This window comes from Rattus norvegicus, chromosome 15, assembly GCF_036323735.1.
Source record: "Rattus norvegicus strain BN/NHsdMcwi chromosome 15, GRCr8, whole genome shotgun sequence".
NCBI lineage: Eukaryota > Metazoa > Chordata > Mammalia > Rodentia > Muridae > Rattus > Rattus norvegicus.
This window is the reverse complement of record NC_086033.1, coordinates 81045377-81070449: the sequence shown is the minus strand read 5'-3', so window position 1 is coordinate 81070449 and position 25073 is coordinate 81045377. Positions and strand designations below refer to the sequence as shown.

The 25073-nt window shown below is 34.5% G+C and overlaps 1 protein-coding gene across 3 annotated transcripts in view; it reads left to right on the top strand.

Annotated features, from left to right (window-relative positions):
• Dach1 (dachshund family transcription factor 1) overlaps positions 1–25073 on the top strand; it is a 381684-nt gene that overhangs the window by 247297 nt on the left and 109314 nt on the right. For 2 of the 3 annotated variants that reach the window (NM_001427593.1, XM_063274321.1), the window contains exons 4-7: positions 2908–3063; positions 3473–3645; positions 15662–15797; positions 17183–17317. In NM_001427593.1, coding sequence (NP_001414522.1) covers positions 2908–3063; positions 3473–3645; positions 15662–15797; positions 17183–17317 — 600 coding nt within the window. The remainder of the gene's footprint in view (positions 1–2907; positions 3064–3472; positions 3646–15661; positions 15798–17182; positions 17318–25073) is intronic. The other variant, XM_039093964.2, reaches the window with a different exon arrangement.

Genomic DNA, 25073 nt, shown 5'->3' with positions numbered 1-25073 from the left:
ACCCACTCTTGACATGATTTTCATTGTAAACGACTCTTGACAATGTCAGGTTCCTGTCACAGTCTATCATTGTCACTCACTAAGCAGCGGTGTGACGGTTAGTCCCCGAGAGATTTGTCTCCTTTATCAGGGTCAGTCTATGGGAAATCAGAGCAACTCATTACATGTCACCCAGGTATAAAGAAGAAGAATATTCAAATAGAATTTTACCATTGTTAATGCATGACAATATAATGAAATATCTATAGATCACCATAATTTGAATTTAATTATTTTGTATATATTCTTCAAAAATTTATTTTAAAATAATGTAGTAAATTGTATTGAAATTAATTCCTTATTGGGTATATATGAGAGGAATGAAGTAAATGATAAATGTAATTATTTATACTAAAGTTAAAATGGTGCCTTTTATTTACTCTCAATTTCGCATGTTTATTAAAGAGAAACTAGCTATACTATTTTCTAAAACTTTCTACTTTTTCTCTTGCCTATGAATTGTGTTTCAAAATCTTGAGTTGATCATCTTTCTTTTTAATGAGATTGAAGGACTACATTATAAAATCTATTTTAAGATCTTGTTCCTACAAATACACTGAAAAAACAGTAATGTGAACTTTCAGCATTCAACATGTTATTTCAGAAAATAACTGGAATTTTAAACCATAAGAATTCAAAGGAAAAGGAAACCATAGATTTAAAAATAAAAAGTTAAATGTGACATTAGTACCTGTATGTTTAAATATATATTGTCTGTATATATTATATAAACATTATATAGATATAAACATAGTCTCTCTCTCTCTCTATATATATATATATATATTTACATATATAACAAAATGAGAGATTATCAACCTGAGGTGGGAAGCAGAAAACGTTTGGAGGTTGAGGAATAATATATATAATACATACATACATACATACATACATACATACATACATACATATGTATTATATATATATACCTACTCGCTTATTGAGTGACAGATATCATATAAAATGAAAACACTTGAAATGATAACTCTACTAATTGTAGGCATGTCTATTTCTGAAGTAGTCTTTTTTCATTTCTCATTTGTTTACACTAATGGAGGAGTACACTATAAATAATGCAAAAATCACTTACAGCTGACTTCGTTATATATTGTATATTTTTCATCAGACTTATTTCTTAATTGTTCGCTCTATTTATTATCTAAATGAGCTAACATCATGAGTTTAACACATGATGATTGGTAGAGATGGCTAATAGCCTTCTACACAGTGAGAAATTTAATGTAGCATTAGAAACTTCCTTAGGAAAATGCTCATGTGGCAGGCAAGCAGCTCCCCTGTTAAGAAACTGTGGTGCCACAGAGAGGACAAAATAAGTGTTATCTTTTGTACACCTATTTAGTCAGAATTCAAGTTACTGTCTTTCCTTTAAACTTACTATCTCAAAATGTGTTTATTATGTGTTAAATATGTATTGTGTTTGCACATGGTCTGATAAAATGAAGCAAAATGAGGTTATTTGAAGAGTTTTATCCCAGTAGTTTCTTGACAGCATGCATTTAAGAAATTCACATTTGTACAGTTATTTCACATCTGACTGGAATATGTGTCAAAAAGTCAGACGTAGAGGGGTAAGGCATATAAAATTATTGAATATGAAAATGAACTTCTGTATCCAAGTGTGGGAGAGGGTTGATGAAATATCTTTTATGTGAGTCATTTCTGTATAAAGCTATCAACGTTTTTAAACTAAAAGCTGTCATAGTTTCTTGTAAAATAATAAAGATAATAAAGATATCCATTTAATTGATTCTTTCCATTGTTTAATAAAATTGCTTTGTTTGATTGCTGAAGAAGTTGAATTGAGTTTTCATTACCCACTTCTGAACAATTTACTCTGAGATCCAGACAGTATTGAGCTAATGAGTTTGAATTTATATTGAACCTCAACTGTCTTCGTGAAGTAAAGGAAAAAATATCCTGGCAGTAACTAAGTCGTCTTCACTGAATACTATGTCATAGCGATTTTACAACATGGCTTTTAGTGGATCTAAAGCATTAATGGGAATTTTACCAACTTTGCTGTTTCCATGTTTATGAGAGTATTATCTATTTTAAAATGATTTCATGAGGTAACTAAAAGTTAAATCTATAATTTCCTATTAAAATCTTCTATAGAAATGCATTAACATTGCTACACTAATTTGAAGACACGATTTATAAATTCTTTCTATGGAATCCTTATAAATTATCTCAAAACCTAGATTACTCTGACGTTATCCTGAATATTGAAGTGTCTGTCCTCCAACAGTCAGTTAACTGACTCTGGTACCGTTATTATCCCAACTTTACATTTCTTTTTGTTTGCAAGCAAGTGCTCTAATCATTAACACACGTCTGGTATTTTGCTTTGACATTATCATGTTTCCTAAAGTGATGTTTTATGTTCTATTTTCAATGCCTAATTAAGTTATATTCTCATGAATTCAAACTATTTCTGTTCTTGTGGTTGAAATAAGCCATGCATTTTGACTCTCAATGTTGACCAGGCTTCTATGTATGGGAAGGATTAAAGCATAGAACCTTCATTCTGCTTTGGTACAAAGGAGGAATTATTTAGTTATACAGTAAAGATGATTTAATATTCAGTTGGCTAGTTCAAAAAGGATTAGACATTACAAGTAGGTTGAGCAGTTCAAAATATTACCTTTCTGAAATTCGATGTCCTGTTCACAAAACAAAACGAGAGAAAGCACAGTTCAAGGGAATCTGTCTTATTTCAGGTCACTTTTCTCTGAGCTCATTTGCTAATTCCCCAGTGTTAAGCCTTTTTAGATCTCATTTCAAATTAGTGTTTGGATGGATTTGGATTAAAATTATATCCAAATAATTTATATTCATTCCCCACAGGCAGCAGTGGTGGTTCTTGGGATAAGGAAACACTGCACTCTCCCCCATCCCAAGGATCTCAGGCTCCTGTTGCACATGCCCGCATTCCTGCAGCGTATAGCCTTCCAGTTAGCCATCCTCTCAACCATCTGCAGCACAGCCACCTTCCGCCAAATGGTACGATGGCAACTTTTAGCACTAAAAGTGGTAGTTTTAAGAATTCTTTTCTTTAATGACTAGGAGAGTAATAATAAAAGAAGATATACTGCATTCACACAGTCAGTTCACCAAAACTATAACATGTCTATTAGTTGGTACATTGCCAGGAGGGATAATGAAACCATGACCAGAATGTTTGTATTAAACACATAAAAATTGATATGATGAATTATGGCACTAAGCTAGTCAGCTGTAGGCTTAATTTCCCAGTTATGAGTGAATATTACTATATACGAATAAACAAGCTGTTTGTTCTGACTGTCACAGTTAGAATATTTTTCCGTATTTTAACTCTTAATGACGTGTCATTGGTGATCTTAACCTCGATACTGTAGTGATGATTTCTCTGTATTCTTTTTTTTTTCAGGACTGGAACTTCCTTTTATGATGATGCCTCACCCTCTAATTCCTGTCAGCCTACCTCCAGCGTCTGTCACCATGGCAATGAGTCAGATGAACCACCTTAGCACCATTGCAAACATGGCGGCTGCGGCACAAGTTCAGAGTCCTCCATCCAGGGTGGAGACATCTGTTATTAAGGTAACTGTCTCGTCATAATGTTGCTGTGGGATGGTCAACTTCAGTTACCATTCTTCACGCCATTTGTTTTTATTCCCATAAGCAATTTTCTAAACACTAAAGAGGAAATGGTGAGAATACAAATTTCTACGAATGGTTAAAGAGTCACACAACTTGATCTATTGTAAGTTCTTCCTTTCTAGAAATAACATAGGGAAGGAAGGAAGTTATGAACTTCATTTCATCTGAGCTTCTGCATGCACAGATGTTTGTTTGTACTTCCGTCTATGCTGTTATAAGCCTTAATATATGCCTATATAACTTTCAAGACTGAGAATCCCATAACTTTTCATCTGGATAGGTTTACATGAATAAAATGACTTTTGTACTCTAAAATTTTAATTGTAAACTAGGAGGTTATCCCTTAAATATTCAGAGTCCCAGTGCACAGAGGAATATCAAGAGACTTGACTTGCTACCCTTTCTATTCGCACTCAATTTTCAAAACTTGTCTGTGCTGTAACACATGTTAGTTAAAATACTACAGTCTGGAGGCAGCTTTCTAAAACTCCACAGTGTTTAAGTTGAGGTAAGTAAGGGGGAAAAGTTAATTTTCTTCTCGAGGTATCTTTAGATTTCAACCCATAAATATATTGTTAGAAATCCCGAAATATTGATCTGATTTCTTTTTTTTATTAGCTTGAGTATTTCTTATATACATTTCGAGTGTTATTCCCTTTCCCGGTTTCCGGGCAAACATCCCCCTCCCCCTCCCCTTCCCTATGGGTGTTCCCCTCCCAACCCTCCCCCCATTGCCACCCTCCCCCCACCAGTCTAGTTCACTGGGGGTTCAGTCTTAGCAGGACCCAGGGCTTCCCCTTCCACTGGTGCTCTTACTAGGATATTCATTGCTACCTATGAGGTCAGAGTCCAGGGTCAGTCCATGTATAGTCTTTAGGTAGTGGCTTAGTCCCTGGAAGCTCTGGTTGCTTGACATTGTTGTACATATGGGGTCTCGAGCCCCTTCAAGATCTTCCAGTTCTTTCTCTGATTTCTTAGACTGAGTTTCAGAATGCAGCGGAAGGGGATCTAAGCAGGAAGGAGATATCCAAAAGGGGGATAAGAAAGGGATTTTAATGTCTTCACACAAATGCCAACACCTACTAAGTCATAGTGATATCCCACTTCGTGATCTCTTGGGACAATTTTTAGAAGTTTTATAACAGATAGAGTCAAGGAAGTTCTGAATCATGGTATAAATCCTGATAGTAACAAGGACACGGGAAACATTGCTCTGGTTGAGATTAATTACAGAGAGCAGATAGTTCCCACTGCACTCTCAAAGGGAAGACCAACTGCCTGGTACAAGTGCTAAGAAACCCATCTGCCCTTAACAGACAGCACTTGCTTTGCATTTAAAACCTTGACATGCTAAGTGATGGGACCCTGCTTCAAGTTAATAACCACAGCGTTTGAGTTTGATATTAGGACACTCAATAGCACAGATCTTGTTTGGTAAACTTACTTTGTCTATGCTAATTAAATGTAGATTAAAGGAAGTTTTATTTTTCCCAAAGAAAATGGCTGACTACGGTGTCACATTGAACAAAATGGGCCCCAGTGGGTAATTAAAATAGTGCCTGTGAGTTGATTTGCTTGACAAGAGTCTAAATGTAAAGGCCATTTGAAAGTAGAATGTTAAATACCAAAGATTTAGCCCCATAGCGGACGATAACAGCTTCTGAAGAGAAAACAGAAATGTGAAGCGTTGTCTACAGTTGTCTACATGCTGAATAAATTGTTCATGTTTTCTAAGTGATGACCAGAATTAAGATCAAGTAGAAACTAAGAGAGAATGGAACCAAAAATATATGGTATAAAATTAAAAAAATACTAAATGTCTTGGAGTAATATATTATAAAATATTCTCTTTCTTAATTAATTTGTTAAGTAAAATCCCCCAATACTTTTTTTTCAAAGACATATACTGCACACAAAATGGACTAGGGTGTGAACATTTGAGTTTCTGCCTCAGGGGGAAAAATCTGTCTATTGGTATTGATAATAGGGTCTTTGAATGGAAATGTTTTTTAATTTATATGTAGTTAAAAATAATAGAATATTATTGTCTTATAGAATAAAATTATATAAAGTTGAAAATTTAACTTCTATAAATAAGGATCTTTTGGGGCAGACATAATATAATACAGTATTTCCAAGAAGGATATTGTTTTGATTATATATATGACATTCGTACATACAGTATATTTAAATATATAATATATTAATTCATATAAAGTCTATTGTCTATGTATAAAGACAATGTTGAGTAAAACTGGTTAGTTGAGTAAACAATGTTAATGGTTGAGAATGGTGTGTTTCAATTGCAATTGGTAGACTGTTTGCTTAATACCACAAAACTTTCTAACCCAGCACAACAAATACTCAATAAACACACAAACACACACACACACACACACACACACACACAAGTGCACACAGGTACACACACACTCGTACAGACACACACATGCACACACAGGTGCACACATCACACAAGTGCACACACATTCACACTGTGTTATCTGACAACAGAAAACAAATAGTTGGTCTCTATATTACATGACTGATACATTAAATTCTTATGAATCTTACATTCCTGTGGATAATTGTAGAAGCTCTGAAGAAACTCAAAGATAGAAGAGAACACAATTATCAAGACTTCATATTTGTTAAAATTAAATGTTAAGAGAAAAATAGCTAGACAAAGACTATTAAAGCCTTTTTTTTTTTATAAGTGCAGGCTTCAGTGAGACTCAATGAGAAAATTTGCCAGACTGTTGCTAGTTTGGAAAATTCAAGGAGTTTAGTTAGATAAATTTCAGGAAGAAATGAGCAAATATTGTTTAGACAATGATAATTTTACCTTAAATCCTTAAGACCTATATGTTTTAGTGATAAATTATTGTAAACCATATATGAATGCAATATAATGTAAACTCTCCACGAAGTCAGTGTAGTTTTGCTGACTACCTGTCATAGAACATAAAGTGACAATAAATTGAGATTTTTTTAATGTTATTTTAGTTAGGTTTCCCATTGTGACAAATACCTGATTCTACTTAAGGAAGGAAGGGTTTATTTTGCCTTAGAGTTTGCAGATGCTGTCTTCTGTATAGAGACATCATTGTAGTAAAGTTGAAGGCAGCTTGTCAGATTGTCTACACACACATGCACGCACGCACGCAGGCACACACATTCCCCACAACAACAACAGCAGCAGCAAAAACAACAACAACAACAAAACAGATGAAGGCTACTGTGAGCTGGCTTGTTTATTCTTACCAGCATCCAATCAGGCAATGGTGCTACCTCTACTTAGAATGGGGTTTCCACTTCAATTAACCAGATATAAACACCCCCTGACACATTTTTCAGGGATTGGTTTCCATGGTGATTCTACAACCCTTCAAGTTTATAACCAAGGATTAGCAATCCATATAGCATGTAGTTCAATTTCCCCTGTGGTTAAGCATTTCCCATCTACATGCCTACACTTTGAATAGTGCTTAGTCTCAGCCAAATACTGATAAATATATTATTCAAATTAATCTATTAAGGAGGTTGAAATATGTATCTCAACAACTATTAATCTAGAGATAATTATTAAGAAAAATGATGTCCACAGATTCATTTTGGGTCAGTCTCAAAGATTTAAAATTACCATGGTATCTTTGGCTCCAGACCTAGTGTTCTAATATCTCAAGATTTTACTTAATCAAACATTTTGGCTACCTCTTTATATCTTTCATGAGTGATCTCTGCCTGTATACAGCAATCTAGAAGTAATCTGATTAAAGAAAAGACTCTGGACTTGTTATAAATCACAATTTGTCCAATAGTCTACAAATGTAGCAGCTATAAGCTCTATGATTTTTGGTGTGTTTGTTTGGGTATTTGTGTGGGTGGAGAGTTGAGTATGTTTCTGAGAATGTTTGTCACGTATTCTCTTCAGTCAGTTTTTTTAAATCTCTATTTATTTTAGAAATTTGTGTTTATCTACTGTTTAAAAATTAAATCTTACATTCTTGATTCAGAATCTATAGATAGGTTTAAAGGCTGAAGCCCAAAACTTTCACATAAGATTTCTGTTTTGTGTGATTTCTAAATTTTAGAATGTTTTCCTTTATTATCTTAAATCACTAAGCAAATTAAGCAGTCTAAATTGAGAGTTCAATTCCTTTTGTCATTAGCAAGTTTGTTAATGGGTTGAAATGCTTTGCTAATTGATTCTCTTTGGATTCTTTGAACCCATAACTCTAAGCCTTCTGAATGAATCACTGTTATAATCACATTTTATTTCATACACACATAATGATATCATAGGATGTTAAGAACAAGCTCCTGCTGAAATAGACAGATTTGGTGGTTTTAAAATGGAGTCTAGAGTAGGATTTCTGGCCTTTGTGTATTTGCTGTTCCAACTCCTAGGCACATGACAGATTATTTTATATCTGTGCAGCTGCCTTTCTCTTCTGTGAATGGAGGTCACAGTGGCACTACTTTAACCCAGAATCACAATAAAGAAATTACCATTTACAGCATTTGCAATTCAAGCACTGCCCATTGCTTGAGTGGTTTGGTTTTCTTTGAACATATCATCTGATCACCACTTTCCCAGGTGATCCTGACGAGGTTAACCAGATATAGTCACAAGTCTCTTTTGAGATTCCTTTTTCTCTTATTGTCTTTTCCTTTTTCAACTACTTTCACCTAAAATATTATAAAATTTGGCCTTTTTGGAGTCTAGTTAAGATTTACATCAAACAGAAATAAAAGAAAGAGAGCAAGTAATTTTCTACATTCTGGTATGAATGGCATGCGAGAATTAATAAATGACAGAACAAACCTCATGATCATACAGTTATTCTAGCCAATAAGTGAATAAGGAATAATTCATCATTTTATGTCTCCTGATTGGATGAATATTGAGGGTGATTATTAGTAGAGGCTGGTATCGTGAAAGGCAGATGCTATACTCTGCTGTTGAAGGCACAACACTATCCATGAAGTATGCTTGTGGCCAAACAAACTTGATTGGACACTCCAGCTCTAAATCTTCTAGACTCAAGGAAGAAAAGATCATAAATATCATTTAGACTCATGAATGTAACTGCAAATAAAAGGTTATAGTCAGAATGATATAGAAGGAACATAGACTGGACCTGAACAGGTGGATACTTGGCTCCAAGAACTTGCTGTGTGGAAAAACCAGCAAACAGCAGCAGAACGAACTCTGAGCTGACCTGTTTCTTCTTGGCTTCCTTTCCTTTATAGTTATCTTTTGACTGGAATGAAAGGAGTTCTGCTTTTTAATTTTAATGCTAGTTCTAATCTGATAGGTCACATTTATATTTCCTGCCTTAGGGAAGTTGAGGCAAGAGGAATGTGAGTTCAATTAAAGCCTGGGCAATATGGTAGGAACTGTCTTGAAACAACAACAAACAAACAAACAAACAAACAAACAAAACCAACTAACCAAACAAAGATGAATTTTATTTTTCACTAAGATTAATTATAACACCCAAGTCTAGATTGTGTTTTCTTGCTTTGATTAAATTTATGTTACCTTTATGCTAACTCTGTCCTATTACACAACAAAATATTACCTTGTAGACATGGGAGAAATGGGCCTTTAGAATGAAGAAGTTCAACAATAAAAGAGAAATAAAATTAAATTTATATTCCTTGCTCCTGCTGGTTTAAGTTGAGTAATACTGGCAAAATTAATAGGGGTTTCAGATAATAGCTCATTGGATTTTAACTAATATAAATAAGTTGACATCATTCATTGTGACTCCTTATCTGTCATCAATGGGAGGGGAAACCCTTGGTCCTGTGAAGACTTGATGCCCAGTGTATAGGAAGCTAGGAGTTGGTGAGTGGCTGGGGAGTACCCTCATCGAAGAAGGGGAGGTTGGTTGGATAGGGGGTTTGGGGAGGGGAAATCAGGAAGGAGATAACATTTTAAGTATAAATAAATAAAATAACCAATAGAAAAATTAAAAAATTAAAAAAAGACTCGAATGTGCCTACTCCTCTAATAAGTAAAGGTTGCATAACAAGAAATACATTGAACTTTCATAATTACACAAAAGGAGAAATAGGCTTGTGACAAATTTCTGTTATAGGAAAAGCATTCAGGTTTAAGGATAAAGCCACAGGTGTGTACTATAAGGTAGGGGAGGCCATTTAAAAACTGTTGCTTTGAACTTATAATGAGAACATTAGAATAAAATATTGGTTTGAACTTCAATTGGTTGAATATCAACATCCTTCTGTAACTCCCATTCTATGTAACATTTTATCTATGATGTAATTGTCTAAAGAACTTTTTGTCTAAGGAGGTATAAAAAGGCTAGAGAAAAGAAGTAAAGTTGTTGGTTGAATAGTTTGGCTTGGGGAACTCTGCCCCATCCATCCATCCATCCATCCATCCATCCATCCATCCATCCATCCATCCATCCATTCATCCTAAAAAAAAAAAAAGAAGTCATTTTAGCACTTTCCCAAAAACAAAATATGAATGCTACAATTTCAATTGTTCACACAGCTTTCAGATCATGGATATTTGAATTTACCAGTCAAAATGATGACACACCTTGCTAAGTCTACAGTGTATGAGGTACAATCCAAATTGAAAAGAAAATGTTTAAAACATGCAGAACTTTATATCTTGCCTGGCAGGAGTTAAAGATTCAGTAAATAACCCCTGAATGAAACAATCTGTCAGCTCTACCCAAGTCAGAAGTGTGGGATTTAGATTATGTACTAAGAAAAAGCAAAGGCCACATGTGTCATCCTGTAAATTCAGATCTTATAAAAAGATAAATTATTTAACATTGGAAAGGTTGGTTTATCATCTTTATGTTGTTTCCAATGAGATAATCTCGAACTGAAATAAAGATGAAGAGTTTTATAAGGGTGTGTGTGTGAAGGGAATTAAAAAGAAAGTAAAATTGATGAAAGCTAAGGGAACTGATCATCTGTATTAAGTTGTGATTATTGACGCCTCCTCATGGGCCATCACCTTGCTTCCTGACAGAGAGCAGCTAGCTAGGAGAGGGTAATTTTGCAAACATTCCGTCCTGGATGTGACAAGATCAGTGTAGTAGTTTAGAATTCCACCTTTGCTGTTGCATTACCATAAAGAACAATGAGTTTTGTTCTGCGTCAATGTATGCAGCCTTCTCTTTGCAGTTATTCTTAAACCATTACTGTATTAGTTTGACCTTTTTACAGTGAAAGAGTACTCCTCTTAAATTTTCATTTATTATTGTGGTGAGCTTTATAAAGATGGAATGTTGCAAAGGATTGTGTTTTATTGATTGGTGGAGTTGATGTAGGACTATAAAGCAGTGTCAAAGTATTAAATAATCTCCTTTCTCTTCTACTTCAGGCCCAGCTTAGAGGTTAAAAGGTATCAAGAAAATGAAATTATAAACCCAGTTTACATAGTTTTCCCAAAGACATTGAACTACTTCTTTCTTATTACGTCTAAATAAAACTCATTATCTATTTTGTTTCAGTAATAATTACAAGGTTCTCCTCTAAGCTATTCTTTACTGTCTCCATTATTCTCTATCCTATAGAATCCTCTGGAAAGGCAAGCATATAAATATGATAAAAGAATTAAGCTGTTGAAATAAATTAATTTATTGTGGAACAATGTATTCAAATCTTCCTTGCTCAATGGATTTTGCTTTAATGAAATTCTTCAAAGAACAATGCATCACGTTCTAAAGATTGAAATTATACATTAAGTGAAATGACTGAATATGTTGTGTCTCAATTTATAGGAAGTTTCAATTGAATAATTAAGCTTTTAAATCAGAAAATTTGCATAAAGGATTTTCTTAAAATAAAAGTATTATGTATTGTCACAGTATTCTCTGTTTTTAAATATAAACTACAGTAAAGTCAAACGAGGAGGGCCCATTAAATGCTTCAAGTATAATTACCCTAGTTTTAAACTATGTTTTAAAAATATATTTCATGTTGAGGCTTTAATCAATTTTTACTTACTTATTGTGCCATTTTAATGTATTTTGAATGAATAAAGGTATATGTATATGACTTATGTGTTTAATAAATCAACATAGAAGATTGAAATGCTTACATATATTGAATAATTTTCTACTTATAGGAAAACTGTTAAAAGACACAAAGTATGTGTTTTATTGGCATAACTATTGCTATTTCAGTTTACAAATAAATATTTAAGCTTTGGGAATTAAATATCCAATGTCTACCCATACTTTTCATTAGTACTTGTTATTAAATTTGTTATGACAGCAAGTTCAGATTTACAAATGATTTTTACAAGATTTTATTAACTTTTAGATTGTCCTTTATCTCTATTCAGCCAAACACTAAAATGTGCCATTACAAATGCAACTACTAACACAATTATTATAAGACATATTAAAATATACTGGAAACATGGATGATGTCATTCTTTCTAGAAGATATATTGGTTAATTTAGAAATTTCAATTTCAATAAAATACAACTACATTTCTCAGGTACACATCATATATTTCCATATCTGCAAATAAATACCAGTCTTATTGAATTGAAATTATATTTAAAACTTAGCCAAGTTACCCAAATCTGGGACCTTATCTTGAACATAGGTAGGCCCTTTCTGTCTAAAAGGGAGCTGTTTTTATTAGCAATCATAGCTACAGGAGAATATACAGTTTTCTTCAGAAATATGATCTCTGAGAGCCTCTCTAGGATCTACCACATGTTCCTCTCTATACCCAGTCACAGATGGGTAGCACTAAGTGAACTCAATTTTTTTTCTTAAAAAGAACATATAAAGTTGGAAGGAAAATTGATAGAGGAACAGGAGAAAAACAGAATGATAGGAAATAATTGTAGGTGTTGTAAAAACATCATATACATGCTTGAAATTATCAAACAATTTTTTTAATTTTAAGAAACAATTTACAAACAGGAAATCAATATCAAGTTGCATGAATTTTGAAAGTTTGGCCTAATTATGGATGCAACTCTAAGATACTACACTTAATATATTAATATTTCTGTACATTGTTTTGAAATTTTATTGTAAAATTTCATACTCATATCCTATAATAAACACATAAATACTGCAAAAACAATATAAAATATAACCATTGGATAGTATAATAATTTAACTCTATTTGCTATTGATAAAATTTGATTTGAGACTTTTTAACATCATAGTTTTATCATTTCTTCTGTCCTTGTTCTCCCTAGACCCTGCCAAACACCCCTTTGCACATGTTCAAATTCATGACTTGGTTTTTCATTGACTGTTGTTATCCATGCAGTATATATGTATGTATACATGTGTGTGCATTTGTGTCTATGTGTGTGTTTGTGTGTATGTATATGTAGGTATATTTATAAATATAACCTACTCAGTCTTAATACTGTTATTCTTATTTTCAGTGCTGTGCATCCATCTGATATTGGATAAGCAACTGTGTTCTTCTAAGGGAAGACAGCTTCTCCTACTCAGCCTCCCTTAGTTGCATGTACTTCTTTGTGGAATAGTGAAGTCTTGTGGGCTTTCCTTTGGCATGTCTGCTTTTGTCGTTGTGTCAGCTCATGTTTAGAAAGCCATGTTGGTGAGATCTTGTAAGCTTAGCCTGACATTGTGAGAATACAGAATCTGACAGCACATTCCCTGATGCCATGGCTCTTACAGTCTTTCTGCTCCCTCCTTCAAAGTCTTTCTTTGAGTCTTAAGACAAACAACCTGTAATTCATGTGAGTCTGTGTACATACGTGCATAGAAAACTTGGATGGAAAATTTCACTCTGAGCTGACAATATTCTATTCAAGAGCCAAAGAAAGACTGACTATCCATCACAAACTCCAACGCCTGGCATGAAGACCCACATCTTTTTGACTTGTTATCCAAGGTTTGTCCAAGAGGCCCCTAAAATGCATGGGCTACTTCTACTGCCCTTGCTTGTCCCCAGAGGTGTAAGGTAAAAACTCTACTGGTAATGGCACCATGAAATTCAGACATCGATTTCAGAAGCCACTGAACTTAAGCTGAGTATCCCCTCCCTGAGGACTTACTTTTACTGTAGTAGAAGGTACCATGCAAGCTGCAACCTTTCAAAACAAGGAAGAAGCCATCGGTCCTCCTCTGCTATGATGTCTTTGAATTTCAGTCCTATGGGGTGTGTGTGTGTGTGTGTGTGTGTGTGTGTGTGTGTGTGTGTGTGTGTACTTTGAAATTTCTGGATCTCTGGATCTTTCTTTATTAGTAGGATCATATTTAGCTATGGACTATAGACACTAACAATTATACATCACTTGTCTTAAATATCAAAAAATAATCTGACATATCTAGATGTTACCAGTTCAAAATCAAATTGTTCAGGGAATGGTGTACCTCTGATATTCTAAGCAAAACCTTTTATGCATTTCCAGAGTTTTGGCAGTACCTGACAATTCCTGGTTTGCTGATATGTGATTCCAGTCTTTCTTCCTCCTTTTCAAACTTTCTATCCTTTATCTACACAATATCCTGCCAGGACACTAACCACAGAAGATCAGCAGTTTAATCAGTGTAGTATTCCCTGCTGTCAACAAACTACTACTCACGGACAACCATTCCATATAACCTCATATTTCTAGGAGGAAGGGTTTCACCCTTCAACATGTATTTCCCTAGGTCTTGGTTTTAGGTGCCTTACTTTCTCAACTAAAGTTGGAAACAGAACTCAAGAAGGCATTTCTAAGATGAAATTTAAGGTGGTTGTGAGTTATGTCTGTGCTGGGAACCAAACCTAGGTCCTTTATAAGAACCCCACTTGTCCTTAACCATGCAGCCATCTTTGTCTCTTATGTACCAGTTTTTCTTCTTTTTTTTTTTTAGTATTAAAGGTTTTTTCTATATTCAAATATATATACACATATACATATATTATAGGCAGAGCTCATTAGTGCCTGTTTGTTGATATATAAAGATGAAAATAGTTTGGTTCTTAAAGTATTAAGTTTTAATTATTAGTCATTTTATTTATTAATCTAGCATTCCACTTACACTATATATTATATATAATACTATATATAATATATACATATGTATGTATATATATAATATATACATATGTATGTATATATATATATATATTAGCATAGCTCTAAGTGGCACAGCTGCAATGCTTCTTCAGAGTGAGGGGTTTAGAGTGGTAGACAAATGTCTTCATAGAATTTAAAGAGAAACATTATAGCAAGATTGTCTGAAAATCAGTTGATAAGTATTTCATGAATGGGAATGGGAAAGAGGCCTATCTTCTGAGAGTCATTTCAGTCATAGAAAAGTTTTTTTTTTTTTTGGTTCTTTTTTTCGGAGCTGGGGACCGACATAGAAAAGTTTTAATATTAAATATTTCATTGCCACCAAGCATTAATCGTGATCACCATGTGTCTAGCGTGGTGTCACACAGTGTTGTTAACAATCTTCTGATAATAATTCGCTCAGTTAATCCATAAGGCATGTGGTCATGGATTGCTAATGTCTGCTGAGGTAGAAAAACATGCAAAGATGCCCTCAAAATAATTTTCCAGAGCTCAGTTTTGCTTAGTTCTATGAGCACTTTCTTGTTAGGTGATCTTACTGGCATATGTTGAATTGTCTTCTATGGCCTAACATTTTCTCCAAAGAATGCATTAGTACTGTTTGCCATGTCTGTATTGAGGTTTACCAGTAAAATAATAATTTTTCCATCTTGACTTTTCTAGAGTGTATGATATCACTAAGTTAGATAACAATGGATGCAAGGGTTTGAGATTTGTGGTCGCGATTAAATATATCTTTTAGTATTAAGTACAGGTGAAAAACCATGAGTCTTGGGGGTGTAGCCCTATTCATAATTTCTAATTGTATTAGAGAAAAAATAACATTTTTGAAATTAAGATCCAACGTATTGACCCCTTCTTCTCTCTTTTCATTCTGTGCCATGCAGGAGCGTGTTCCCGACAGTCCCTCACCGGCTCCGTCTCTGGAGGAGGGCCGAAGGCCTGGCAGCCACCCATCATCACACCGCAGCAGCAGCGTGTCTAGCTCCCCAGCGCGGACCGAGAGTTCTTCCGACAGAATCCGTAGGTCTTATCCTTCTGCTTGTCACCCTCTGAAACTTTATTTGGTGCAGCTGGGCTTTCTAATCAAAATGCCCTCATTCTCAATGGATCTCAAATGTATCATGTACCGCAGCTCCCTAGCAGTAGCCATTCCTCAGAATTATGTGTCCCCGTTTGGAATAACATGAAGTATGACGCGACATTAACAGGTTCTGATATAACATGCTCTCTCTGATATGAGCTATGAAACAAGAAAATGTAAGTAATCTTCCAGATGAGTTTCTCAAGTACACAACCGATTCCAAACTCTCTAACGCCTAAGTACATCTTTTCTGGTGTATCTAAGTGCAATTCTTCAATGGGAAACTCTGCTATTTTGCAGTTCATAAGTTTTAATAGTCTCCCTTATTTAATAAAGACATTCACCAGGACATATAACAGAATTCAAATTAAGCACAGTAAATTTGAATAGTCCCATACTTTGTCATTTAGATATTCATTGAATTAAAGAATTTTAATCTTAGGATTTTGGTCTGAAATAAAAGGAATGTATATTGTCCTAGCATAGTTAAAAACGTAAAGTAAGTCTTCAAATATTTTACATCAAAATTAATATATTTAATCTTGAGTCTGATGAGGTGGCTTAGCAGTAAAGAATACTTGATGTTCTTTCAGAGGACCAGAGTTCGTTTTCTAGAACTTACATCAGATGGTTCACAGACATCTGTCATGCCAGCTCCAAAAAGAACTCGTTTTACCTTCTGCATATAGGAGATTTAACCTATAAGATCACAGAAACAATATCATGTTAGCATTAGTATAGTATTAACTTACATATTATAAATACTTTTGCATTTAATGAATTATTCAACAAATATTTTAAAGAGGGAATGATTCTCATTCGTGCCATATTTTATGGTATAGAACACAATAAGAATACTGTAAAGATAATGTTAGTTTTTTGATTGCAGAAAACTATACTGATTTCAGCATATAGGTAAAAAAATAAATCACTTATATTAGCCATATACTGTTAAAAGCTTAGTCTTTTAGAACATAAGTTATCCAAGTTGGGAAAATTTATTTACCAAAGAAAGAACTTGATATACTAGTATAAATATTGAATATTTTATTGGTAGTGACATAGACAGGCCACAAATTCTAACCATGGGAAAGGGTTTATTTTATGTGACAATAAATAAAATGGTGTTATTTCTGGTGTTGTCTGCTTATCTTTAAAGATTGCCATTGGTTATCAATGTCCCAATAATTTTATTAATGGTCTGTAATGTTAAGCTTGGGTATTATGTGATTATTTACTTTGATCCTAAAAACAGTTCAGCGGGTTAGATGGTAACCAGCCTTTCTGATGTTGTTGTGTTTGCTCTTTGTTTCGGGATTAATAGCTGTCCATCAGAACGGGCTGTCCATGAACCAGATGCTGATGGGTTTATCCCCAAATGTGCTTCCTGGGCCAAAGGAGGGGGATTTGGCTGGTCATGATATGGGGCATGAGTCAAAACGGATCCACATTGAAAAAGGTAATTTTTGATTCTGTGCCCTTTCTTCTGTTCTGGAAATGAATTATGACATCTATTTCTGCATTAGTAAAATAAGATAATTAATTTAAATGCATACTGTTAATAAGCTATTAGGCCGATTCAACAAAACCTCCTAATTTCCTTTTACATAATGGTAAGTGACAATTTAATTTTCACAACATATTTGAAAGAGAATTATATGTCCCAAATAATTTATTTTTATTTATTAAATTTATTTTTTTATGTTTCTTAATGTACCCAACGGCGTTTTATTTTGCTTAGCATGAAAGGATTTAAAACAGATTATAGAAATTCTTTTTTGCTTTAAAGATAGATGATATCTAAGTCTTTCAGGATTTTCAAGTGAGTCTTTACAGTCATTTCAAAAGGTAGATAGCTCAGTCCTTGAAGGACTTTTCTTAGAAACATTAGGATGTGAGTTCCGTCACCAGAACATAAGCAAAAAAGGGGTTGAGAAAGTGGTAGTTGTATGCTTGGGATCTAAATACTGACAAGAAAGGGACTTGAGCTTTATCAATGATTTCTGGTAACCCAGCCTCACCTTTGTGATGGGTTCCTTTTCCCAATGATAGGTACGGTCTCAAAATGAAGGCTGATGGTTCCTGAGAGAGAAAAGACAAACAAAAAAACACCTGTGCTCAACTTCTGACTTCCACACAAATGCGCCATGTGCACACATACTCACATACATGCATATATACATACTTACATATGAACACACATACACACACACACACACACACTTCTCAGCAGTAACAAAGATGCAGATTTCCCACTGAAGTACTGCTTTATAGTTCTAAGCCATTTTTCCAACCAAGTTGCTAAGAATGAAACTGTTGAATTTTCTAGTCTGAGAAGAAATTTCATTAGAAAATGGAAACATTATTTTGCTATATATATTAAATACTTATGCTAAAAATGTAAGTACATATTTTCAAGTAATAGGCACTGCGTTATAGAAGCCTACTCACTTTTTTTCAACTTTCCTTCTTTTCTTTAATTTTTCGGATTTTTGATATCATGTCTTTTTTTTTCCTTTCCCTTTTCTCCTCCCATACTCTTCCATACCACCTTGAACTTTTTCAAATTCATGCTGGTTAGGATTTTTTTTTAATATTAAATAAATAGTTCAAAATTTACACATGTAAATTACATGATTGGCTATTTTGACATAAGTCAAGCCACGTTGTTTCACCTAAGAATGGATACTTTAAAGTTGATGACATAGAGTACTTGTGTAGCATGAGCAAGATACTTGGCTAAATCCTCCCCATCATAGGGAAAAGGAAATAACTCCTTTGTAAAGTTTACAAAGGCTATTGAAATTTAGATTTTAAGTAGTTCAATAAAAAATGTTTTTAAAGAAGTAATTAAGCAAGCCTGGAGGACAATAAAAATGATTAGGAAATACTTTTTTGAATGTATTACACCCTTACTAACTGCCTTAGGAATAGAGAATATAAGTATTTACAAATTACAAATTTACAAATATTTACAAATAAGACTCTCAATTCTTCGGAATGTCCATGAGAAAAAAGGAGACACATTTGAGAAATAGCCACCTGAAGATTTATGGTGTATTATCACTGCGTGTATTCATGCTTGCTCTTATGCCCATAACTTTAGTGGTCTATACATGGAGTCCCAAGCCCTTCACATTTCTAATTCCAATTTTCTCCAAGTCCTTCTTCAATACTGGAGAACATTTATGTTATATATTCTGATTCATTCCCATGTAATAAAAGATTATTATACCATAGAAACACGAGGGTTGATATTAGGGAAAGAATTTGTCAAGTTAAGTTCTTCGGTAGTATTTTGATGTAAAAATTAATTAGATGAACGAACAAGTAAATTTTTTTTCCAAATATTCAGCAGATGAGTAAATCTCATACTAAAATAAGTGGTTATTTTCCCAATTTACCATTGATACTGCTTAGCTGGTGCAATGTAGAAAGTTCCGAGGAGCCTGTAGCTATGACCCAGTCAGTGGGCACTGCTTTAACAATGGAGGTTCTGATTGGATCTGGGAAACCCACATTATGGTAGGAGAGTCCCGCTCCCAGAAATTTGTCCTCTGATCTGCAAATACGTTCCTTGGCATACACACACAGAGACACATAATAGATAGATAAAATGAATTAAACAGAAACAGATGTGGGAAGTTGACTGGTAATATACAATGGATATCACTATACTAGAGCTGAATTATTTCCAACGATATTGGTGTCAAACACTGCGGATTAAAATATAAAATCTAGAGTTAGCAGTGAAGGGACAGTATATACAGCCAGGGGCCGCAGCAGTGAATCCCAGTAAATACGTCACAGGGAACATTACAGCCTTACGTTTCAGGCTGAGTTGACCTGGAAGAGCCATGAATTACGAGTTTATCTAGACTACTGATTCGTTGTTGTAATTATGACGTTCTTATTATGGGATATTCTTTTAAATGACATGTTATGTTTCCTGTACATCCCTACGTCCACTAATTACTAGAACACTTGTCTTCTCCCCTGGAAGTTATTTATTAATGTACTTTCTCTTTTAATGAATAAGCACTGAGTCATCGGAACATTTACAGTGATTAAAAGTAAACCAAGTTGTCCTTGTACTTATACTGTTTACTTGAATTGCTAGAGAATAATAAGAAACAGAAAAGAAAAAAAAGAAAGAAAAAAGAGTGAAGCCAAAGATGGTTATTACATTCTTTAAATACTAATGTAAAAGTCAATAACATATTTTCTTTAGTGGTATGATTATACATACAACATTTTTTTAATCTTTATTAACCTGAGTATTTCTTATTTACATTTCGAATGTTATTCCCCTTCCCGGTTTCCAGGCCAACATCCCCCTAACCCCTCCCCCTCCCCTTCGATATGGGCTTCACCTCCCCATCCTCCCCCCATTACCACCCTACCCGCAACAATCACGTTCACTAGGTGTTCAGTCTTGGCAGAACAAGGGCTTCCCCTTCCACTGGTGCTCTTACTAGGATATTCATTGTTACCTATGAGGTCAGAGTTCAGGGTCAGTCCATGTATAGTCTTTAAGTAGTGGCTTAGTCCCTGGAAGCTCTGGTTGCTTGGCATTGTTGTTCATATGGGGTCTCGAGCTCCTTCAAGCTCTTCCAGTCCTTTCTCTGATTCCTTCAACGGGGATCCTGTTCTCAGTTCAGTGGTTTGCTGCTGGCATTCGCCTCTGTATTTGCTGTATTCTGGCTGTGTCTCTCAGGAGCGATCTATATATATATATATATATATATATATATATATATATATATGTAAGAATTTATATATGTATTCTTACTATTTTACTAAAATTACTACTGCACCAAGGTTTTCTAAATGGATTCTCTCTCAGAACAAAGACTCTAAGCAAATCCCAAGTGTATCTTAATAATTTTATCTACAAAATTAAATGTTTAGCATTCTGACTATGCAACTACCATTGATTTCAAATCATGGAAATTTTAATAGATGTTGTTATAATTATAGTGCCTTGTTTTATGTTGCTCTTTCTCTTGGATGAACTCTATCTCTTTCATCTGCTTCCAGCATACTGAATTAATTGTAAATATTCATGGGCTTTCTAGATTGATAGAGTCTGCTAAATTAAAAATTGTTTTTTTCATGACTCCATTTATCATATCTCTCACAATAGCCCTGCAACTTTCTTACTACTCATATCTGTATTGAGCAAGTAACTTTATTTAGAGAAATCTGTAGAAAAATTAATTATATATTCATGTCATTTTCAGCTTGAACTTTTTATGTGCAATTTGCTTTCTAACAACTAAATCATTCAAAAGGCAATAATTCTTACGAAAACATTGATATTTTGCATAGATAGAAAATTTCATTTTGTGCCCCAATGATTGTAATGTGAAGTCTTAATCATCAGTAACGTTGAACATGTGTGTCTTCCTTAGTATGATAAACCTGTTGTCTATAATCCCTGGTACAAAAAACACCAATTTACTATCAGTTTGTTTGAAGCTTTATAAACTCAGAGTTCATAAAACAAACAGCTGAGTAGGTGTTCTTTCTCATTACTTTTTTCTGCATGAAGAAGATTCCATTGGAGTCTTAAGTCTTCAGAAGGTTTAAATAAACCACATTTAAAATATGAAACAAGAACATTGTTTTATGTTGTGAGTATAGACATTTAAACTTCATGTGGAAGTCCCTGGCATAATGAGAAATGTTTATTAAGATTATAAGGTTTTATTAAAGTCAAGAGTTTGTAAAAGCTACATATTGAATGAAGCTCTGATACTGCAAAAGAAAAAGTTAAAAATCGGTTACAGTGTCCTTTTCAAAATTATTTCTTTAATTATTTTTTTTAATTTTACTCAATCATTTTTTACATCCAGATTTTATCCCCCTCCCTGGTCACCCTTTGACTGTTCCACATACCATAACTCCCCCCCCCATCTGCGGTGGATGTCACCACCCCTACCCTCCCCCCACACCCCACCAGTTGACTCTGCAGTTAAAGGTTAGGCTCATAACCAAAATATGTCTTTAAGTATTAAGGCCATAATATAATTGTATTATTCCCCTATTTCCTTTCTCTCCAAACCCTCCCATATACTCTCCCTTGTCTTCTGTTACTCTCTTTCAAATTGATGATCTTTGACCTTAGTTGTAGTTACAGTCATATATATATATATATATATATATATATATATAATATATAAATAGAAGCACATCATCTAATGTATATAAATATCACAAGTTCCCTGGTGCTTTTCTGGCTTTAGAAATACTGCGGCTCTCTTTTCTTTGAGTAGAAATGAACCAATTGGCATTAAGTAGGACAGGGATACATGGCTCTCACTGCTTTCATGACTTGGGTCTAAGGATCTTAACTAGGAGTGATGTTGGGGTTAAATACATGACAGACACACAGACACAGAAAACTGAGCTAGGTTGGTCTGGCCCCTCAGAGGAAGGAGCTGCAGCATCACAGAAGCTCAGCATATATTTTATATAGAGAAGAAGAGAGAAGCAACATTATTGTAGAAGCTGAGCGGGAAGGCAGGGTCATTGCAGACAAACAGAAATTGGGTTAATATATAATGCTGGACAAGGGTGCAGGCCTAGCCACCACTCTGCAGCATGCTTTGTATGGAAGCAGTCTGCAGGATGTGAACATCTGTGGGGATAAGCTATGTGGGAACATTTTCTATACAGACTATTGACATCCAGACAATGATAAAAGGCTTTTGCCATCCCTCAGAGCTACTCTAGGGAAAGACTTCCCAGCTTTGGCAGCATGGAAGCTTTGGGGTTCTTGACATGGCTGTGCCTATCTAACCACACACTTGCATTCTATATTAGTGATTTTAGTCCTTAAATCATTCTAATATGATGTAACTAATTAGTAAATATGCAATAGAACCAAAACGTGTAAAATAAACCAACTAGGCACATTTCTGCTTGTCCTCCTCTCCTCTCTGCTCCTTTTTTCTCTCCCTCCTTTTCTACCTCTTCTCACTTCTCCCCTGTCTTCCTATCACTCCCAAATTAAAATATTTACTTGTTTTTTGTTCTTTTTCAAATCTGCATTCATCAACATAATGTGGATTACTTTGCTTCTGAGAAATAGAATACGTTCCCTCAGTAGTATCTTTGCAGGGAACCAGCATTTTAGAAGCAGGACAAATTTGAGGGTGGCTGTTAAGAAGACTTTTATCAGGTTGTAAAACATTGTATTTGTGGGAAACTGTCCAGAACTGTTTAAGATTCCCAGAAATTTCTGTTCTCGTACAAAAGAATTGGAGGACAAGGTGTGAAATGCACCAACAGACATTAAAATGAAGCCATATTTGAATTTCCTTTCTTCAGTAATTTATTCTTTTATATAATGACCTAAAATGGCTCCACCAATGGGAGCATGGGTAGCCTCTAGAGGCGCATATTCCTAAGTTTGAGAACTTACTGAGTCCTTTTCGATCTTTTTGTCTATCTTCATATTCCGCATATCTTGACCATGCATTGGAAGTCGCAGTAAGTCCATTTGTGTAACTGTATGGTCATGTCCAAAACATGCTGTTTCTTTGTAAATGTTCATTACCTCTAGCTCTTATAACTTCTACATTTCCTCTTCATTGATGAATTCTGAGCCTTGGTGGAAGAGGTTGTGATACAAAGGTTCCATTTAGAGTGGAAGAATTTTAATCTCTAATCCTCAGCATGTTGACTGTCTGTGAGTCCTTTTATTAACCTCCGTCTTTAGCAATAAGAGTTTCTCTATCGAAGGTTGACTGATATACTAATCTATGGGATTAAAGATAAGCATGTAGGGGACATTTTATTACTACATCCATTCAGCAGAATAATACTATTGGATTCTTTGTAAAGGCATATTACATCGCTAGACAATGGTTTAGGAAGCAGTTAATTGTACCAGGCATGGGCTCCATTTTGGGTAACAGGTTTTATGTTCAACTGAAAAAAAAAACAAGTGTAGTTGATTAATCCCATAATGTACATGCCACTACTGCACAAGTCCGTGACCATATTCACTATACTTAGAAAATAGAAACAATTTGGGTGTCTAAATGGACAATGAAGTTTTAGTTCACATACATAATGGAATATTACCTATTATGAAGTTTCTAAGTAAATATATAAAGCTGTATAATCATTCAGAATGAGATGATCCATAGGCAGAAGGACAATGATACAACTCTGTATTGCATGTGAATATTAGCTTTAATGTTAAGGTATGTGTGTGCTGAAATTGGGGTAGTCAGAGAGGACTGGAAACTAGTAAGGGGAATGTGGATAAGATTTCAAGAAAAGTGGGATGGAAGGCAGGAAGTATAAAAGGTAAAATGGGAGTACTGGAACAGGAAGGGTTAAATGGTTGGAGATGGAAGGGTGGGATAGAGAGAGACTATGAGAAAAAGTAACAAACAACCACTGTCCAAGCCAGACAAGAGGTTTGTGTCAGTAAAGAGCACTAGGCATGGGTTTCACCTCATAGAGTGCTTTATAGCCAATCAAAAAGTGGTTGGAAGAAACCCGAGACCAGGTTCACAGACATTGAACTGACAACCAGGAGGCCTGCACGGGACTGACCTAGGGACTTTTACACATATGATACAATTGTGTAGTTTCATCTCCTTGAGAGACTCCTAACAATGTGAACAGCAGCTGTCTCTGGGCTCTGTTGCTCGCCTTTGGGATGCTATCCCTTTACTGCATTGCCTTGTCTAGCTTTAATAGAAGAGCAGGTGTCCAGTGTTACTGAAACTTAATGTCCCAGGGTTGGTTGGTATGCATCAAGTCTGGCCTTTTTCTGAAGAGAAATAGAGGAGGAATGGTTGGAAAGAGAGGTGGGGAAGGGGAGTCAGCAGTTGATATGTAAAATAAATAAAAAATTTTAAAAAGTTAGAAGAATATGATTACAATTTTAATTACACTTATGTCTCAATGCTTATGAAAGTAACTGGTGAGAAAATTTTGATATATATATGAATAATAAACTATATTTATATATGTCTGAATATATTGACAGTTAAAGGAGACCCACATGTTGGATAGGATTGCTGCCTTTGAACCTGTCACATATATCATTTTTGTAGTGAAGTATTTTTGCATATTCCAGGAATTTATTTTCATATATCTACTAGCTTACAAATTGTTTATTATCACTATTATTATTATTACTATGATTATTATTGTGAAGACCTCAGTGAGGCAGAAACTGAGAGCAGCTA